At 36.9% G+C, this 21,762-nt stretch overlaps 1 protein-coding gene and 1 long non-coding RNA gene across 2 annotated transcripts in view; one reads left to right on the forward strand and one right to left on the reverse strand.

Moving 5' to 3' along the window:
* Positions 1 to 21,762, reverse strand: part of LOC122834039 (kazrin-like) — a 156,815-nt gene that overhangs the window by 6,062 nt on the left and 128,991 nt on the right. The window contains exons 7-8 of the mRNA XM_044122126.1: positions 2,566 to 2,757; positions 256 to 392 (exon numbers count right to left, since the gene is read on the reverse strand). Coding sequence (XP_043978061.1) covers positions 256 to 392; positions 2,566 to 2,757 — 329 coding nt within the window. The remainder of the gene's footprint in view (positions 1 to 255; positions 393 to 2,565; positions 2,758 to 21,762) is intronic.
* Positions 1,185 to 3,237, forward strand: LOC122834043. The gene is made up of 3 exons (XR_006371121.1): positions 1,185 to 1,335; positions 2,526 to 2,644; positions 2,711 to 3,237. It is a non-coding gene; the product is annotated as an uncharacterized LOC122834043 (long non-coding RNA).

The following is a 21,762-nucleotide window of genomic DNA, read 5'->3' on the forward strand; positions in this document are numbered from 1 at the left end:
AATTCCTCAATATTGACTGAAAAGTACTAGTTCCCCTGGCAGATTATTTCACGAATAACATGTTGCACTCTGTCACAGATTATTTATGATATGAAGTTATAAATAAATTCAGGGACCATCTCCTGAATTTTGAACACTTTTCCACACACATTTCTGCTGGTCTGTCAAATAAAATCACCAAAGGTTTGTGGATAAAATGTTAGAAACTTAAAGGTAAAATGTAAATATATTTTGGTGAACTTCAGAGCCTGTTACCTTTCTGTGCTGGTCGTAGTTTCGTATGAACTCCCTCAGCTGCTCCTCTCTGCTCTCCAGTGTCGTGTACAGCTGCTGCATCTGATTCACCAGCTCTGATTTTTCCACTTTTAGCCGCTTCCTGTCCGCTTTCATGGCTGCAGCACAAAACACAGACAGAGACGCTCACAACAATTTTACAGTCAGAGCGACACAACACTGAGCAAAACACTCAGAGATTCTTAGAGACGACAGAAATAAAAAAACAACAATGTATTAGAAAAACAAAAAACTGTTTTTATATATGAGTGTGTGGGGTAAATTATGAGCTTAAACAAAATACAAATATGAATTAAAAAACTATTCAAAAAGGAGCTTATTGGGATCCTCTACAATATAAATATGTAGATATAATTATCTATAATATTTTATAAATAAAAATATTTATTTTTTATAGTAAATAAAAAAATATTTTTGTATTCATTTTTAGAAATAAATATAAAAATAAATATTTATTTTATACCTTCGTATCAGCAAGATATAGAAGATATACGGTAAAAACTATTTTTATATTTACTTTTTACAGTTAAATATATATATTCTTTAAATGTTAGATTTTTATATAAAATTATTGTTTATTAAAGGAAATAAGCATAAATGTGTAAATGTGAGGTTTAAGTGTCATTCAATGTGGGGATAATTTAAGTTTATGTGGATTTAAATGTTTGAGTTTAATCTTCTACCTGCTCCTTTTAGAACAAATTAAGTAAAATTACAAGTCAATTTACATGATAATTAGTTTTATTACAGTTTTTACTTTTTGACTTTTTTACTTTTTGACTGAATAAAGATGTGTAATTGCTACTGAAAGCCACTGGGTGGCGCTGCGTCTTCTGTTAATGAAAATCTACGTTTTTTTTTTCTTCATTTTAAATCCACCAGAAGAAGCAGATAATCAACACAAAACACAAGAGGCACAGCTGGTCGCTTCGACTCGTCGGAGACAGCATCTCCAGAAAGCGTGTCGAGGCTCATTCCCAACAAGAAGGAAAACATCTGATCGTCTTTCTCCAGATTCACACCGAGACGAAGCAGCAACAGGTGGGCAAACGAGAGAGAAAACATGGCTACTCGACAGACTGCCTGCGCTTTCCACGAGCCGTGGAATTCCTGCTGTCAGAGGTCACCGCCTTGTTAACGCGGAACCCTCAAACCTGTTCTGCGGGAGTCGGGTGACGGTTACCCGGCTTCCAGTTCAACACCTGCGGCCTGCTGACGTCTGAACAGGAAACCAGAAAACCACCGATAATCACCGCTTCTGAACATCAGTTTCATCTTAACTCCTCTCATCAAGCACAAACATTTTGTTGTTTTTTCCTCTTTGTAAACAACACACTTAAGTATTTTTAGTTTAGTTTCTAGTGCAAATATCTCATTGCGCTTCAATTAAGACAAAACTAACAATAAAGTAACAAATCAGTCGGATATACAAGCTTGTTTTAAGTAAATAATTCATTGATATTGATGAAAAAATACTCCAGCTCTGGAAAAAATTAACTTCATTATTATTCCACCAAATATTGATTTCTGATCTCTTCTTGAGTTAAAACATTAGCATTGTTGTTTCTAAATGAATATGAACTTGTTTTCCTTACATTGACGTCTGAAAGCTCTGCATCGTTTTTGTTATTTTGAACATTTCTCATTTAAATAAATATAATTTTTTTGCTTGGCATTTCAGGGACATGTCATGACCTTCTAAAAAAGAAATGGTCAAATAAACCTTTGGAGCAGAAAAACAATTAACTTGAAGAGTTTTAGGTAAGGCTGTTCCAAAAAGCAATTAATTAATCACATGATAAATAAAACTGAGCTTAATAATTTCTATTCTGATAATACGTTTGAAGAGCATCTTCGGTGACAGAGACTTCATGATCCATTTTATTTATGGTTATGATTTTGTCTGGTTTATTTTTTTATCCCTGTTTTGTTCATAGTTTTACATTGTCATGATTTATTTTAGATATTTAAAATGTCTTCCAGTTCTTTAGGAAGAAACAAAAAATTATAAATTGCCAATTAAACAAAACTTTAAACAAAATTAAAGTTTATTGCTCTCTCACAGGGTGAACCTGCATTACTATACTATAATGATTGAAAATGGTCTCAAAACAATAAGAATCTTGCAGTTTAGCTTTGGGTGCTACATTGAACAAATTTCCTGCAAACTGTCTCAGTTCTTCTCACTCTCCTGATGAGCCGTTTATTTTGAGCTGCAGCTGTGTTTGCAGGAAACAAAAGGAGCGCGTTGGACGAGGTGACTCTCCTGACCTTGTAAGGCCTCCTTGGCGCGGTCCAGCTCCTGCTCCTTGTCACCCAGCTGGGCCCGGAGCTCGGTGGCAGACAGCAGGTTGGTGGAGCAGCCACCCTGCGTCTCCTCCAGGTCTTTGCTCAACATGTCCTTCATTTGCCTCAGCAGGTGGACCTCCTCCTGAAGCTGGACCACCTCCTCTCGCAGCAGCGCTGAGGAGAAAAACGAGCAGAGATTTAAAAAACAGACACAGGAGAAAGAGTAAAAGGACCTGGGAATACCAAGAAAATCTGGTATATCTTTAAGAAGATGCTTGTTAAAACCAAAATAAATGCTTGATAAGGGTGCACCGATTGAAGTTTTCTGGACGAAATTTCCGATCTTTAAAAAGCAGGACTTCCTGCCGATTCAAATTTTGGTCAATACCAAGTTTTTTTTATTTTTTTTTATCAGAAATGTTGCTAAATACAGCAAGAAAGTTGCTGAGATGGTAACTTTCTTGTTATCAAGAGTTTCTGGGTGTTTGCAGCTGGTGAGCCGGTCTATTGGTCAAACCTCTCTAACAAACGGGACAACGGTTGATTTCTAGATCTTTCCCAAGGTTGAGATCGGCTTCACAAGTATGAATCGGCTGATCACCAATCTCCTGAACTCTGGACCGATTTACTCAATCTTTCAAAAACGTAATCATAAAAAACTTCCGAGGCTGAAGCTGCTGATAGATGGCAGTGAAATAATAGCATCACTGCAAAAACACAGAATCGTTCAAAGTGTTTTTGGTCCAGCTACTAATGCAAACATCTGAGCTCACCTGAAATATGACAAAACCAACATTAAAGTAACTTATCAGAAAGAACAAAAAGCTTGTTTTAAATCTATTATTTCTTACAGTAATAAAAAAGCTGACAGATTGTTTCACTCATGATGAACCAGAAACACGGAGAAGCAGCATTCAGCTTCTATGAGCCACAAATCTGGAACAAGTTTCCAAAAAAATGCAAAACAGCTGAAATACTGAGCGCCTTTAAATCTAGACTAAAACCCACATTTTTAGAGTTGATTTTGAATCATAGTAAATGAAACATTGATCAACATATTTGATGATTTTGGTAATGGCCCTAGACTGTCCAGTCGACTGGTGCTTTTGTTCTGTAAAGTACTTTGAACTGCTTTGCAGCTGAAATATGCTACACAAATAAACTTGGTTGGTTGATAATATGAGAAAATGTCTTGTTATAAGTGACATACTGAAACTAAAACATTTTCCTGAACATTAAGAGATTATTAACTGAGAAGAAGCTCCTATATTACTTGTAAGTTAGTACACTTAAAATAAGACAAAACTAAGACATTTCCAGTAGAAACTGGACCAAAGGTACTTTGTAATGTTTTGTGTTTTTGCACTATATGACTGCTTCATGTTGTGTTTTCTGCCTGTCTTGTGTGCCATGCCTCCCAGTCAGCAAGGGAAAACACGGGCAAGCAATCAGGAGCAGGAAACTAAGGAGACGACACTCTGGAATAAAGAGTGATCTCATCTGCTGGTGCAGCCAGAGCACAGAAACAACGAAAGAAACGTCCAATAAAGGAAACCCATACCAGCAACAGTGTCATAATGATTTATATTGGGAACGGGAGGTGGAAGGTCTGTTCCAGGAGAATGCACGCTTTTTATAAGGGGAAAGAAAAATGAAAAAAGGCAGTCAACCAAAACATTCAGCTTTTGGAGGAAAAACCTGAAATGATGAATTCAGGAATTCTGGAAATGTGACTGAACACGTGCAATCCGGAAAACATCATCTGAGCGACTAATGGGATCTAAAGAATGGGGATTTATGAACCTTAAACAACGCACAATGAACTTCTCGCATACAGTCGGTACAACACAGTTTGACATATTTGATCAAAGTAGAGGAAATTTAGCAGAATCAAGAATGGAAATCTCCATCGATGGCTGCATGGAGCTATGTAAGATTACCAGAAATGCAAAAGTCTGCATGTGCGTGAATGAAAATGAGAGAAGGTCTCTGCAGCCAGACGCTGCAGCAGCTCCGATAAGAGGCGCAGGGACAGTCCATCGCTCTCTGTCATGGCAGGACTGGAGAGCCCAGCAGGCTGCGACTAAAAGAGTTACGTCCCAGAAAGAACAATCTTTCACGTCCTTCTGGTTCTGATCCACTTATTCATCGGTTTAGCTGCAGGGCTCTAGCATGCCTTCGCCTCGGGCCGAACACCTTTGATCATTCAGGACGTTTTGGAGGAGGTTTTTGCCCTCTGTGTAATTTTGAAAGCTGTCGCCCTGGCCATTAAAGATCAAACAACAGAGCAAAATAAAAGCGGTGAGTATTGTCTTTTTATCATTTCAAAGAGGCTTCAACCATTTCATCAGTGTTGGTTCAAGTTTGGGAGCCGAAAACGTAAACTTCAAGATTTAACCATTTTTATCTATGACTTTCAGCTAAACCCACACACTGCAAAAACACACAAGCTTACCAAGAAGCTTTTGGTTTAATTTTGAGTGCAAATATCTGAGTACACTTAAAAACAAATTGCAGTGTTTGAATTTTCCAAAATGATTCACAATGCACATTTTGTTTCTTTTGCTTGTGAGACTTCTTTTTCCTTTGATTTATGCAACATTTTGAATTATTTATTTTAGATTATAGTCTTAAAAGTTAATGTAGAATGCTGGTTTTACTGCAAAAACACCAAATATTACCAAGTATTTGCGGTGGAGTTTCTACTGGAAATATCTTAGTGCACAAGTAAAATTTCAGCAAGATATATTATTTTGTTTTAACATTATAAATGAAATAATCCACCAGAGAAATTAATACTGTTTCATAAATATTAAGGGATTATTGACATGAAAAAGGCTTTTATATCTTGCTGAAGGGTTACTTGTAAAGTAGTTTTGTATTACTTCAAGTTTACTAAAATATTTGCACTAGAAACTTGGTGTTTTTGCAGAGTATCAGTGAATCTACCATTAACTTTTAAGGCTATAATCTAACATAAAACAGGGTTTAAATAACCCAACATGTTGCATAAACAAAAGGAAAGAGAAGTCACAAAATAGAACAAAAACACACATGGTGAATTATTTTGGATGATTCAAACAATTTAACAACCTTTTCACTCTTCTCTTAAGATTAGAGCTGCAGCGTTCACAACAGATACCTGAGCTGGAAATCTCTACAGCTCCTCCAGAGTCATCATACTACTCTTACATTATTCAGATTGCTAAATGTGAAACATTTTAGGAACATCCAGAACCAGATTCATCCACCAAATGTACCATGAGCCTGTTGGCTCTCCTTGATAAACTCAATCGCAATAAAACTAAAGTTTGTGAGAAGGTGAAATAGTTTTACACAGATCCGTTGTATTTGTCTGTATTCTAGAAAAAAACAAATCACGTATCATTACAGAACAGAAAAATAGATCACGGCCTTTACAACTTATTTTGCTTAGTGCAGAGAGGTTTCTTTGTCGCACGCTGGCAGCAGGCAGCCCAAAGATAAGAGCCGTCATCTGCTGGCAGTCTTATTTGATCAGAAGCAGATCATGTAAACAGTAAAGGCAGCATGCTGGCTGATCCCAGCTCAGAGTGGCGGCGCACTGAGACCCGTGAGCTTTCAGAGTCTTCCCGCATGAAAAGAAAAAGCCACTCATCCTCCATCTGAGCGCCGGCGGATTCAATGAACACCAGATTTAAGCCTCTCATTAGGGCCGGTCAGGAACAGGTAACCTTTTTCCCTCTTGCTTTGCAGCCCTGTCAAGATGTGCACATACACACACACACACACACACACACACATGCGCACACACAGCTGAGAGCTTATAGAGGCCGTAAGCTCATGATTCGAGCTCAGAGAAAGCAGGGAAGGTGAAGTGAGAGTTGGAAAAGTGTTGATTGGTGGTCATAGAGCTGAACTAGTCTGCTGTGAATGCGATGAGGGATTAAAGTGGTTCTATTTATATACATGAAGGATCAAAGATGCCTCGTGTGCACTGGGCTGGAATATTGGAATGAGACGCTTAAAGTTGTTCCTTTTATAAAATATCATTTATAAAAAAGATATTTTTATAAATGAGTTTATGACTGACTGGAGGGTGAAAACTAACATGACCTGAACTGGGTCTCTCAGGGCGTTTCATTCATAACTTTGGAGGCAGTTTTGTTCACAAAGTTAACCTGACTAGGCAGCAAAGAAAGGACTAAGAAATCTGCTACTCTACTTAAAAAAACCCCAAAATACATTAATGGAGAAATATGTAAAATGACATGGAAAATAAGCGATTTCAATTTTAGATGTAGTGTTGTGCATTTCAGAGGACAGCGACCTAAAAATAAATTCTGCTTTGGTTTATTTAAGCTGGTTTGTTCATGTAAGAGGAGATACAATCACTATTTGACATTTTTAAATGGGACCTATAATACAAAATTCACTTTTTACATGTTTTTATTCTTCCACTGCTTCTGAAAAACCATAAAGAAACCCATAAAAAACAAAAAAAATTCTGGCAATAAGTTAATGTTTTTTGGTGTCTAGAAAATGAGCCGTTTCAAAAACCTCCCGATTGTAAAGTCACGTTTCACCGTTACCTAGCAACCCCAAGGTCACCTGGTTTCATCTCTGATGTGGGGGCGTGACCAGCAGCAGCTCATTGGATTTAAAGTGACAGGGTCCTAAAAAAATACACAGAACTAACCAAACAAAAATCTCATTATCCAAGAACGATATTGTGCATGAACATGTTTTGTAAACAGATAATTTCTAATATGTTCAAGGAAGCATTGTAGATCACTTTTGAATAAAAACAGACATCTGTCATAAAACATTGTTCAAACAAATCTAACACTGCAATAATCTCAGATTATAACTGGAGACGCACCACTGTGAAGTTCCCTGGCCGATTTCTAGCATTTTCAGTTTAGACTAGCTCAGGTTTGTTTTAGCTTTGTGGACTTTAATACATAAAAAAGAAAGAAAATGTGCTGTAGGGTATTTGTTCTGAATCCAGCATAAAGTGAAGAAATTACAAGATAATCTTTATCTGTGCATCAAAACACAATCAGCCGTGATCCTTGGGGATTCAGGTTTTGATCATTTGTTCATTTACAGTCTAAATGTCTTGCCATATTAACCTCATTTATTTGTGTTCATTGTTGTCAGGAAGTTGCTGCCATATCAGTGTTCAGTTTCTTAGTTTATGCTGTTTGTTATTGTGAATCTTGATTTTGTTCAGTGTTTCTTTTTGAGTCTTAGTTCAGCTTCTTGGTGTTGATTGGTCTCCTCCCTCAGTTTTCCTGCTTTCCTTCAGCCATCGCTGCTCCATCTCTCCTCTGATTGCTGTATTTTCAGGCCCTGCCTCAGTGTTAAGGATTTTGTTTGTTTCTTGCTCTATTCTTCCGCCTGGACTCCATAACCTGATCTTCCTGCTGGCTCTTCAATAAAAAAAGAAACTCCGTTCTCCACAAACCGAACAACATTTCAGTCAGTAATACACATTATTACGTACAGCATCGGTATAACTGCCTGTGATTTGAGAACTGAACCACAACTGGATGTAAAAAGTAGATTTAATCCTGTGCAGCGACAGCAGACTGCTGTTTTGCCCTGAGGAGCTGTGATGAACGCTGCTGTCAGTTTTCCGTCTCGGACTTACTGACAATTACAAATCTATGTAATTATGGTGAGTCCCCCTACTGATTTCTGTCATGTACAACCCAGAGGTGCTGGTTCTGCCTGTTTCTTTCCTCCAAGCTTGTAGGTACAGGCACTGAAAGCTGGATAATGAGGTTACACGCAATGCATAACGCAGGATTGCAAACTTTTCAGAAGGTAACGTTTCTATTGACAGGGTTCTGCTAAACGTGTCCAGGTCACAGTTTTTAAAATATTAAGCTTTCTCTCATTTTATGAACTTCTCTATATTCTATATTTATCTGCCTTTAAAACTAAACTTTTAACCTTCCTTTTTTTAAAAAAGCTTTAGATAATGTCAGAGTGTTATCCATGCGGCGAATAAAACTGATCAAACTGACCTTATCTGTTCTTAGAAAAGCACTTTTTAACTTTCAGAAGTGCATGAGAACGTCCTTTATCAAAAGTATTACAGCAAACGGTGATATTGTGAGCACTTCCTGGTAAAACAGGTATTGATTGTCCCAACAGCCACCGCATATTTGACAGAAAAAAATATAAGCGTAGTTGTTAAAAACCGATTCTGTATCTCCTGCAGGAGCGTTGATCTCTCTGGTCAAACAGCTTTGACTTTCATTGAAGAAAACTAGCAACCTTTCAGTACAGGAGTCGTTAATGCCATATGAAAACAAAAACAAACAATAATGGAGTTTATAAGGTGACACAAGTTAAGACCTTTTCCTCATTCACTGAATAACAACGTCTGATTAGGATCAGACCACACCGTTCTGCTTCACGAGGCTGAAGCCCGTTCTGATATCAAAGTACCACATCTGCACTTACAGAGCGCAAATAGAGGATGGAAAATTACACAAACTGTACGCAAAGGAGGAGATTCACTTATTTTAATGTCTATTTATAAAAATAAAGTTACATTTTTCTGAATGTCTGAACTGATCCTTCCTAGCTTTAAAATAGAGAAATACTGACAACAAAATATAATTAAAGTAGATATGCAGCTATGGACAAAAATAAGAGACCACTTAAAATGATCAGTTTCTCTGATTTTACTCTTTTTATGAACACTTTTTACAAAGTTCATTTGAGTAAAATGAACATCGTTCTTTTATTCTATGAACTACTGACAACATGTCTCTGAAATTACAAGCAAAAAATCTGTATTTGTTTGCAGATATGAGAAATGGTCACAATAACAAAAAAGATGAAAATTATTTGCGGAAAATTATTTGAAAATAGTTTTTTTGTTGAGCATTTGTAAAATATATATATAAAAAAGCAGCTTTAGAAGCTAAAATATATAGCTTTCATACTACTAACATGCTATTAGTTTGTGTTTGCAAAGCAGCCAATCGAAGAGCAGCATTTATTTTCCTTGGTGCTGATTGGCTGATCACCCAAGAGCAGAAATAAGGAAGACTGTAGATGTTAGCTTCTGCATTAGCACTACAATGGTTCCCACCAATACATATTAAAGTATTTTTGTTGTTTGATCTGTTAAAATGAGCATTTCTACATTAATTCTGCATTTGAAAGAGCTGCTCTCATTTTATTCCTTCAAGCATAAAGGAATAAATAAAGTTAGTTTAAATAAACTCTGTATTCCTCTGTTCAAATTTACTTTAGAGCTGGTTTTATTTATTAATGTTATTGATATTATACTGTGTTTTTTTTTTACTAACTGTATTAATTGTGTTGTCAGCACTGCAAAAACAGAAAATCTTACCAAGTAATTTGAAATGAGACAAAACTAACTTACAAGTAACTTTTCAGTTAGATATAGGAGATTGTTTTAATTACGTAATTTCTCAACACTGATAAAAAAGTACAAGTTACATCAGCAGATTATTTCACTTAAAACATTTTAACATGTTATTCATGACATAATCTGTCAGTCAGACTCATACTTTTCCATAAATATAAAGGAAATGTTTACATAAAACAAGATCCCACATCTTGCTGAAAATTGACTTTTGTAAGTGTTTCATGTTTTCATCTATATTTAGATTATATTTATATTTTATTTATTATATTTAGAGATGAAAACCAAAAAAGATGGTTCATTCTTTTCCAAAGTGGACCGAAGGTGAGGCGGCCCACCCACCTGACCCAGTTACTCCAGTTCTTCAGGAGAAATGGGTCAAAACTCCAGTAAACTACTGTGAGAGTAAGGAGAAGCCATGCAGTTCAAAGGCATTGGTATCAAACTCCTCTATGTTGTGAACGCCACACCAACCAAAGCTGTTTTGGGTTTTTCTGCCGGTAAGATGTTGCTTTGTTCTTCTAACTACATGCCTGTGATGTGCTATCTGTGCAAACCGGATGGGATGTTTTGTAATCGAGGGAAAGCTCCAGCATGAAGCTGGTGAAGCTTTCTATCAAACTGACTGAGAGGAACATCAAAGCATTTTTCCCACACAATTTTGTATGCTGTAAATATTTACATGTAGGTAGGATTTATAGCAGCGCAATGCTTACCGCTAAATTACAAAGAGTTGGACATGTGTTCAGGAGAGATACAGAAACAACAAAGTACAGGAAAGTTTCCTGACAACAGCTCCTCTGAAATGTTAAAATTCTTCTCTGCTTCCATTTCTAATAGTTATTTCCCAGAGTGAAGCCATAATAAATGCATATTTTAACAGCTCAGAGGCTAGGCGTAAAATTAAACACAAGCTGCACTGATGACTTAAAGTGTCAGCATCCTTGAAGGAAATTGAGCTGACATTTTCTCTGTAATTACTGAAGAACTAAATGATTTTATTACCAAATTCCTTATTGCTTAAGTTCATCTTGGAAAAAAAAAACAAAAAAACACGCAACATCTCAAAATCACGGCAAAAACACAAAATATTACCAGGTTTTTGTTCCTACTGCAAATATCTTAACACACTAGAGATAAGACAAAACTCACAAGTATTTCATCATTTTTAAATATATTTTGTACTGAAGAGCAGGACATTTAATGGGATATCCTAATTTTGTCAAAGGATTGGAAACAAATCAGCTGATTTATTCTGCAGAAGACGCCGCCGTGCTTTAGCTCCTGATTAAACCCATCATGCAGGAAATGATGAAGCCTTGACACGCCAGAATAAGAAGGCTGGGCAGAGACTGAGAATACGTTAGATATGTACATAAATCAGCAGTGATTGTATCACGGGCATCATTTTAATGAGCCCCTGTCTCAGTAATACGAAGCTAATACGTTAAGTATTGAAGACGCAGCGACTGGTGAGTCTCTGACCTTTACTCTCTGCACAACAAGCAGATGGATAATCCAGAGATTTTAAATAAATGATCCCTTAACGTGATTCTTTCCCTCCAAAAACATTTATTTCTGGAGCATCTGCCTGGAAAATTTACAAATTTCTCAAAGTGTTAGCTTGGAATTTCAGTATGTTTAGTAAATGGGTCATTAAAAGGTTGTAGAGTTTCTTAAAATGCAACTGAATAATGTAATTTCCTACTGTGGTTCAGAAAATACAGTCAACAAAAACAAAGTAAACCTCAGTATATAATAAAACCACCTGGTCTTTTCCAGGTTCAAATATTATTAGTGATTAAAAACGCTCATTATTGATTAATTAAAGATGGCAGCAAAATGTAAAAACTGCTTGTCAAAAACTAAGTTTCTTTTTCTGCTTCTATAGGATTAAAGGATTTTATTAACAATCGATTAAAGAGGTGGGAAGTAACTAGTTACATCTACTCAGTTTTATTTACTTAAGTAACTTTTTGGAAAAAGAAAAAACACTTAGAGTAGATTTACTAAATAGTACTTTTAACCTTTACTTGAGTAAACTTCTGTCTCATTCACTGAATGAAGAACAGACAAGTTTTATCCAAATATGACCTATAGACAAAAACACCCAGTTTATGTTGAAGTGAGACCTCTCGTTTGTACACAAGCTTTGTTGTACTAATGTGACGTTTAAAAGTCAAGTGAAAATAAACACTAGAAACTGTTACTGGACGTATTACACCCAGTTTTATCACATACTGTAAATAAAGTGTTTCTTCTGCCTGAATAAAGAAAACTTTTAACTTATTTATTTGCATTTTTTTAAATTTCTGACTCGCAAATGCCAGAAGTTGTACATAATAAAAATTTTTCAGCTTGATTACATCATTTTAAACCATTAAATCAAATGTTATAATCGATTACTCAGTACTGCAGTTGGATTTTTACAGAATAGTTTTTCACTCTTCCCTGAGTAACTTCTTATATGGCTACTTTTTACTTTTATTTGAGTAAAAATATGCCAAAATAGAGCTACTCTTACTTGAGTAATATTTTTGGGGATCATCTCTATAAAAGCAGGAGTTCCTGCAATCTGCTGGTCTGCAGCATTCATGCATTTGTTAATGTAACGCCAAGAAGAAAACACATCAGCAATTTCTGCTGCCCATCAATCTGTGAGGAGTTACAGACAATTTCCAATCAACTTGAGGTTCATCACTCTACAGCAGGGAAAGTTATTCACAAGTGGGAAATATTTAATGAAGTTTTTATGCTCCACAAAACCTCAAGGTCAGACATGCAATGCTCCAAGATGCAAAAAGCCCACGAGCTAAATCTAGGCCTCAGTTATAGTTTATTAAAATTAAAAATTAACAATTAACTACAACACAATAAGAAAAAAACTGAAGACAAATGGTTTGTTTGAAAGAGTTGCTGAGAGAAAATATTCTTCTTTCTTAAAAAAGACTGTACATTATGTGACTTGAAGTACAGCTTAAATGTTTCAAATATATTCTGGAAAATACCAAGAAGCAAAACTCAGAACCTTCTTAAATAAACACAGTTCCTGCTGTAGTTTCCTGCAGCGTTTCAAGCCCAAGAGAGCAGGCTTACATCTGTGGGATGCAGCGATTAGAGGGTCTTTCTAACATCAGCCACAGGTTTATTTTTGGTGTCTGCATTGTTCAATTGCACTATAAGCTGAGGAGTGACTGGAGCAGTGATGGGTTCAGTGTGGAGGCAGAACACGTTCAGAGCTACAAGGAAATACAAAAGAGCCAGAAAAACAACAGATATTCAGAGTGTTGATGATCTGACATTCTCAGACGTGTTGAACCTTCAGTGCAGCACGTCAAAGTGATACAAACTTCATAATATAAATTCACGGCCCGATTCCTCCAGTGAAACGTCACTCTGAAGCTGCAGGCCAGTGATTGATCAACCTGTTCAAATGGGTAAATGATTAACTAAAATAAATTAATCTTAAACCAACTGTCTATGTTGCCGTTTGGTTTCTGGAGAGTTAAAAAATTCAGCTTTGATTTTACTTGGTTATTTTTTTCCGTTAGTCAGAGCAATAATTTATAGAAATGTTACAAAAGACCTAAAGCACAGGTGTCCAGCTCACCCACCGTAGCCATTAACATGGTCGTCTAGACCAGTGGTCTCCAACCTTTTTAGTACAGCGGACCGGGCCAAGCCTTCGTAAATTCCTGCGGACCGGGGGTGGGGGGTGGGGGGTGGGGGTGGGGTTGGGGGTGGGGTTGTGTGTGTGTGTGTTCGTGCGTGCGTTGTGAAGATCAAACGCGCGCGCGTTGTGAGCTAGCGCATGACTCAAACCTCGGCATCCGGTGTACGATTTTCAAAATAAAAGCTCCTCCATACTCAATACATAGAACGGACATATTTAATTATTTCTTGCGCGGCCCGGTACCAATTGGTCCGCGGCCCGGTGGTTGGGGACCACTGGTCTAGACGGCCAGATTAACACTTGCACATAAAAATGGTTGCAAACACAGCTGTTCATGTTTGAAAAGCAGAAGTCGAGCCTCCAGCACAACCAACAAGAACGCGTGAAGTGGTTTCCGGATGTTAAGTCAACAACAAAAGCCTTATCTTTTCCAGTAGCCATTGAACAGAGCATGCAGCAGTAGAACCAGCTGACCTAAGATGCTGGATCTCTGCTGCGGTTGCTAGGTAATGGGTTAGGTTTTGCCTGGGTTTCTAGGCGACTGTTTGTGACTTTATAATCAGGAGGTTCGTGAAATGGGTCACTTTCCAGACACTTAAAAACAATAACTTATTGCCAAAAATCTGACTAGATATTTTTTTAAGTGTTGGGTTGTTTTTAAAAACAGTAAAAACCCAAATGGAAGTCTAAACATGTGCAAAATGTGAATAATTTTAAAATGAAACAAATGATTTGAACTCAGGAGAGAACTTTGCTGTTACTGTTAAAAAACGTATTTATGAGTGCTTGAGTGAGGAGTAAATTTTAACTCATGCATAGTGAATAATGAGACAATGACTACAGTATGTTCAGGTCTGAATTCCTTTGGTTTGGGAGTAAAATGTTTAGTTTCTGTTCAACCTGCAGCAACGCGCGAGTCTTACACAGAAGCACAGTTGTGTTTGGCAGATAAACAGCCGAGTTTTGGCATGAATTCTCCCTCAATCATTTCTGCAGAGCTTAATTTGTTTCAATCAGTTTATTTACTTCTGTTTTATTGCTGATAAAGAAACATGCTCGCCTCCTTCCTGCAGAGTCAGAAAAGGTTTTTTTTTTCATCAACATGGTTTCCTCCCTGCATGTAGGAGTCTTGCTCCACCAGTCCTTTCACGTTCCCATTGCTCCTACACACACCTCCTTTGGAATAAACCCAAACTCTCTTTTGGCAAACCCGCTACGCTCGACATCTACGATAAACATTTACTTCCTCAACTTGTTTCTGCGGTTTGAACATTCTCTGTTAAACTCAGACATTTGCAGACATTTCTAAATCTGCTCAGACAGGAACGCAGACCTTGGTGATTTCTGCTACATGTGCATTTCTCTTCATGGTAAATGTGCTGAAAATCGATGAACAGAAACTGTGCATTCATCTAAATTCATAGAGTCTAAATCCATTTCGTACGAGGATCCATTGGGAAACAGCTTACACAAACTAATCACCTCTGGGTTTACATTACAACTGAGGTCAGAGCAGAAGAGCTGGCTGCAGATAGGTGTAATTGATTCAAACATTTATTATGTTCAGATTAGGCAGACTGCCAAGGATGTGCCACTAGAGGAGCACAAAGAACACGAACAAGGATATTTAATTGTCTAATAGAGTCAAGAGCTTCGTTTCACCAAACCTTCATTTCGCTCATACATTGTCCCCAGGATAGTTTACATATAACTCAGAAAGTAGGCTCAGTTCAGATATAAATGACCAGTTAATAATAAAAACGGAAAAAAACTGGCCACTGAAAAGGGAAAAGGCATATGGGGGGTCAAAGGTCGCTCTATCCGGCTGTAAAGATTCACCTTCTCCAGTCTGAATGAGTAATAAATCCCTGCAGCTCCTATCTTGAAACCATTTTGTGTCTCGGCCCAATAAAAAGAAACTGAAGTGAATCATCTGAATACAAACAACTACCAAACTACAAAAAGTGTCTTTTCCAATTGGTAATTTTGCAGATCAATACCTCTGTTTGCTAGTCTGTATTGTTTGTGTTGTATGAGCTAATTGGTGCATAAAAAACATTACAATTTGGGGATTTAACTGTACAGATTCAATTCAAATCACAATAAAAGTGAAGCATGTGAAACACAATACACTGTAAAAACACACAATTTTACCAAGTATTTATGGTCCAGCTTCTACTGTAAGTATCTTGGTACATTAACACAATTTAATTTTTGTTGTGGCATCACTTGGTTGTGTTCTGTGTTTGTCTTTATATCAACTTTAACTAATATGGTTCTTTGTTCTTTTTTGTTGTTTGTTCTCTTTGCTCAGCTAATTGGTTATTTTGCTACTCTGTAAAGTTTATTCTGTGTGCACTAATTAGTGAATGAAAATTAAAATCTAAATAATACATTTGGGCTTACCTGTACCAATTCAATTCAAATCACAATAAAAATTGAAGTATTTTCGGTCCAGTTCCTAGTATAAATGTCTTAGTACATTTGAAGTAATTAAAAACATGCAAATACATTTTCAGCAAGAAATAGGAGCTTGTTTTAAATCAGCAATTTCATAAAATTGATGAAAAATTACTAGTTCCACTGGAAGTTTTCTTTACTTATAACTAGTATTTTTTCCTTAATACTAAGGAATCACTGACTTAAAACAAGCTTCAAGTGTCTTGTTGCTGTTTGCCTTAAATGCAAACTGTACTTACGTTTTGGTAACGTTTTAGTTTAATTACTGCTCTGAGTGTGCTGATCTTTTATGGCCTTTCTAGAGTCTGTATACTCCAGTTAATAATTAATCGATTGCTAAATTAGTTGCCGATTATTTCAATAATTCATTGTGATTAATCTGATCAGTTGTTCCAGCCCTAATTCCATGCTGAACTTGGAGCTTTCCTGACTTAGTGATGTATAAACTTATTTAAATGAATAAATCAAATTACTTTGTGGTTTAATTAAGGCAGAAATATCAGAATGGAAAGAGATCAAAACAAATTGTTGAGCGTTCTCCCATCCAGATTCTTTTCCACGTGTCTGTGACAGAAAGCAGAGCGAGGTAAATGGGTGGCTGCAGCAGCGAAACTGTTTGGTACATAGCTGCTGTGACCTCCCCTGGAGTCAACATGAAAAAACAGAATAGATGGAGGACCAAAATCTGCAGACAGGAATATCTAAACATGTTTACCCTTTTGTTAAGACGCTTGTTGCATTTCACCAGTTTTACTGTCATTATCAATAAAATGCCAACAGACCTTAGAAATGACACAAAGCCACACCGAGTGAGTAAATCAACAAAGAAGTAAGGTCCATGTAAACCACGGAGGAACAACGTGGCACTGTGCCTCGTTTCTGTTTTGAATCTGCAGCAGAGACTAAACATCTGTCAGCCTCAGAAAAATACAGTTTCTGAAACCAAAATGATTTGATCCACCACCTCAGGCACTGCAGAAAATGGGCTTATACTGTACTTAAAGCGTGACTGTTTAAGTGATCGGTGCAGCTGTGAGCCTGACATTTTGAAAGCCTGACAGAGAGGTAAAACCAAAGTAAAACACAGAACCTAATTCATATTCAGCATGAGAACGGAGTCAAAACCGAACCAAATCATCCAGATATTGGTGAAAAATGTGATGCTAAAAGTGACAGAACCATCTGTACCGATCGTCTCCTGCATGAAATATATCAAACTCTGAAGGTTTTGGGTTCATCCACCTCAGGAAGAGTCCCAAGGAAACCACTCATGATGTGAAAGCAACAACGACAATTCACCAGAGATGGAGCAACTTCTCAAGGGAACAGCAAAGACGAAAACAAGCTGCATCTCAGGAGCTTAGCATCGAAATGAGCAATGACTGTCTGCTGGAGAATAATGACACAACACAACATACACTTATTGGTTTTTTACTTAAACTTTTCTAAGACTCTACTGGAATGCACCTATATCTGATTTCTAATTAAATGTTACTTCAAACATTTGACAAAGTGTTGTAAATTATTTTTTATAGCTATAAAGCTATATTTATAGTTATATTTTTCTCCTTTTAGAAATTATTGAATGTCTGATATCATCTACTGAAGTCATAAATTCACAATAAACATCTATAAGAGGATAAAAGATCATCTACATGGATGTGTGAGTCAGCAGGTTCACAGTATCTAGATCTTAGGCGAAACACATAAGACTGAAATATGGGTTTGTATTTGCATAAATCAACATAAGATACAGATGTAGAACAATGACATTTCTTTACCATAAAGAGGCCAAACATCACAAATTAAAAATAAAGAAGTAAAGTACAGGCCTGTACAGAGCAAACAAGGATGCCATGATGGCAACAGGAAAAAGTAGAAACACATAAAAAAAACCCAAGCAGATAAATATGTTTTTATTTCTTCACATTTACAAACTAACTTTGCTTTTGCGTTGAATATTTTGCTCCTTATAATTCATACCCAGGCGGAGACGGTCCTTTATTTTACAGGTTTATGCTTCAACTGACCACATAATTTATACACTTAATTACTTGCTTCAGTTTCAACATACAGCTGGCTGCTCTAATTTATTTTACACCATATCTCTGTGTCATAGTACCATATTTAGCTCTTATCCTTTGCTAATAAATAGTTTTGCGCATGTGAGACGTCTGCAGAGCTACAAAGCTCAAAGTCCAACCCAAACAAACATTTTCTCACAAAACTACTGAACTTTTACAGCATCAAGTGTTTTAGATGATATTACAATGGAACCAAGACGGGACTCATGTGGTTACCATGGTAACACATAGAGCTGATCCATTCCTCCTAGACCTGCAACTAGCAATTCTATTAGTAGTTGATTTTTCTACCTGTTATTCTGACCATTAATCAATCGGATTTAAAAGAAATTCTGCTGATTATTCATTGAAACACTTGAGCTTGTTTTATATAATATGAAAAACCTACAAATAAACAAATAATTTGATTCCTTTACGACACCTGATCAAGGATGCATCTGCAGATAAAAATTACTTCTAGCATCAAGATGTGAGAATCCCTCAGATTTACCATCATTATAATGCAGAGTTAATCTGTTGATATTAAATGCAAAATGTTTATTTTTCTTGTACAGTTTTGGCTTAATTACTGCTATTAGTGTGTTGAACCTTCAGCAAATTGCCCTTTTTAGAATCTGTATTCTCCAGTTAACGATTAATCGATTACAAAATTAGTTGATGATCGATTCATTATGATTAATCTGATTAATCGTTTCAGTCCTGCCGTGTACATGTCTGTTTGTCTTGATATGTACATATTTTGATAGTAAACATTAAAATGTGAAAATCACAAACATGATTTAAAGAAACAAATCCTTATTTTGAATTATTGTTGTTTTGGTCATATGAAATTTATCCAAGATGACAGATTATAACAATATTTCTCCATCCAACAGTTGATATTCACCTTCAGAGAAAACACAGCAAATTAAAATAATTTAAAATTATTTGCTGTCTATGCAGGTGTAAAAAATCACAACTGACATATGATTGGTATTGTTGGCTGAAAAAGTCAAAGTCAGATAAAAAAAAAAAAAAACAATCAGAAGTGCTAAGGTATAAAACTAAAAGACTGTTTTGATAACGACTGAGGGGTTTTGATTATGTTTACAAAACATCCAGGAGAGAATAATACTAACAATGAAATCTCTTCAGATGAAAAATGTCAAAAAGTACTCAAAATATTTATACTTCAGCGAAAATCTCTTCTTTAAACTGTGTAGAAACATCAGGCAGACGTTCTGTTGGCATATAAGATTGATCAATGAAACTAAGTCATGAATCCGATAAAATAACTAACCTATTGAATGTAAGTTTCCCGTTGGGGAGGAACAACAACACGTTCCTAATAGATGAGTCCAGGGGGATAAAATGTAATCTCCACCTCTTCACACAATAGAGGCGGACGTAATTTATGAGGTTAGTCACAAATCCTGACTCACATGGAATTTCTCAACTGAATAATTTTTCATATTCCTGTTACGTAATATACAGATAAGCACCTCAAGCAGATAAACCCAACACACACACACACACACCCACAGCAACAACCTGTTTCTTCAGCCAGATCTGCCTTCCTTTCAAACATGAACTCACCGGCCTTCCCCTCCTCCTTGTCGGACCTCATGTCCTCCCCGGCTCCGGCTCTGTTTGACTCCACTGTCAGCTGTGGTGTCAGCTCTCATATCAGGTGAAAAAACAGAAAGAAAGAAGGGAAACACACGGACATGCAGACACAGAGCAGAGCTCTCAGCATTCAAACCTCACACACTGCTCTGCTGCAGCCGGCCGCTCCCAGCTCAGCTCCATCAGGCTCCTCCCAAACAGGTAACCAGGAAGTCGTCACCTCACCGACTCTCTTTTGTTTTGGTTTTTTTTGTCTCTTAGTGGCTCTTCTGTCTCTCCCTGGACACACCCAGAAGTAGCCAGGATAACACGCGCCCACCCCCACCTTAGTTTCCTTCTGTCCCCCATGAATAAAGACGGGATGGGGGGAACCCGAAGCACACCTGAGGGCTCAGGTAGATAACCAGGCGTGGAGCTCTTACTCCACCTGACGGCTGAACCACAACGCAGGAAACAGAGGAAATCTCTGCAGAGAAAAATAAAATCCGCTCCAAACCCGTTCACCTCTCTGAACCTTACGGAGCCCCCTAGGGGACATGGGGAATTTTTTTCCTTTTGCGTTCCCTCGCAAAACTGTACTGATCAGTTGTGCGGCATAATTAAATACTGTAAGACTTTCTTACGGTGGCCGCCGTACTTTCTGATTTAATATAAGGTTATGTAAGGTTTTTCTATGAATGTTAATATCTCGTTGTGAAATATCTGAAGTTTAAATCAGAAAAGTACGGCGGCCACCGTAAGAAAGACTTACAGTATTCAATTATGCCACATAACTGATCAGTACAGTTTTGAGAGGGAACGCAAAAGTTTTTGCGAGGTAACGCAAAAGAAAAAAAAATTCCCCATGTCCCCTAGGGGGCTCCGTAGAACCTGATGTTCACAGCAACAAATCCCTGATTTTGATTGGGAACTCTGGCCAGAAGTTACAAGAAGTTAAACTCTGGATGTTTTTAAAATTTAACTTTTGTACAGTGTTGAGAAAAATGTTTTTACTTAAATGTTTCATATAATTGCATAAGTAGAGGTAACATTACTAGATGAAAAAAATGTCTTTTATATAATCACTCCCTCTTTATTACTAATTATTACTTCAAACTCCAAATATTACAACTTTATTCTTGCACTAAACAGCTATGTTCTTGTAGTGTTATGACTTTCTTTTAAAAAATAATAAAAACAACTCAAAGTCCAAATAAATAGAAGCTGTAAAAAACACTCGTCAAGCAAGATGGCCGCCTTGGACATGATGGAAAAAAAAAAAAAATTCAGATATTCCAAAAATTAAATCTTCAAAAACAAAAATTGTGTATTTATTCAGACTATCTATGGCTGTTTTCAAATACAGTGCTGTGATATGATCTTGTTACCAGTGTGAGAAAAACACAAAAACTGAAGAGGTCCTTATGCGAGTAAATACGTTTTCCCAGCTCTGTACGGATAAAGATGTATATGCAGTTCCTGCTTTAGAGCAAATCGCCTCAGCTCTGTCTGCACACAGAGATGTGTTTATGAATGTGGACTTTCTGTGTTATCTTAAACCCTGCGGGCGTTTGATTGCTTTGCCGTTTGTTGCTGACTGAGGTCAGTTCGTGTCGTGTCAGAGGAGCGCCGGGATGTGAGCGGACAGAGTAAATAAGCTTATTCCTCTGCCGTTTCACCTCTTTCTGCCGCAGGCAGGGAAAGGCAGGTGGTTTTAAGCAAAATTAATTCAGCCTGCAGGGTCCAGCGAGATAAAAACTCATAACAGAGTTTGGGGTTTATAAGCACTTGAACGACGCAGCTGGAATACTAACGGGGAAGAAAGGTGTGCATCGAGTAGTTTTGGTTAAATCCTTTATATTTGTGGACTTGTCGGGTGTTTACAGCAGTAGTATCACTTCTGCTGTTACATGTCAGTGGTTGAGATTTAGCTTTTTAGCTTCACTCCAAGATCAGATGTGATCTAACCAAATAGTTGTCACATG

The sequence above is a fragment of the Gambusia affinis genome, linkage group LG07 (genome assembly GCF_019740435.1).
Source record: "Gambusia affinis linkage group LG07, SWU_Gaff_1.0, whole genome shotgun sequence".
NCBI lineage: Eukaryota > Metazoa > Chordata > Actinopteri > Cyprinodontiformes > Poeciliidae > Gambusia > Gambusia affinis.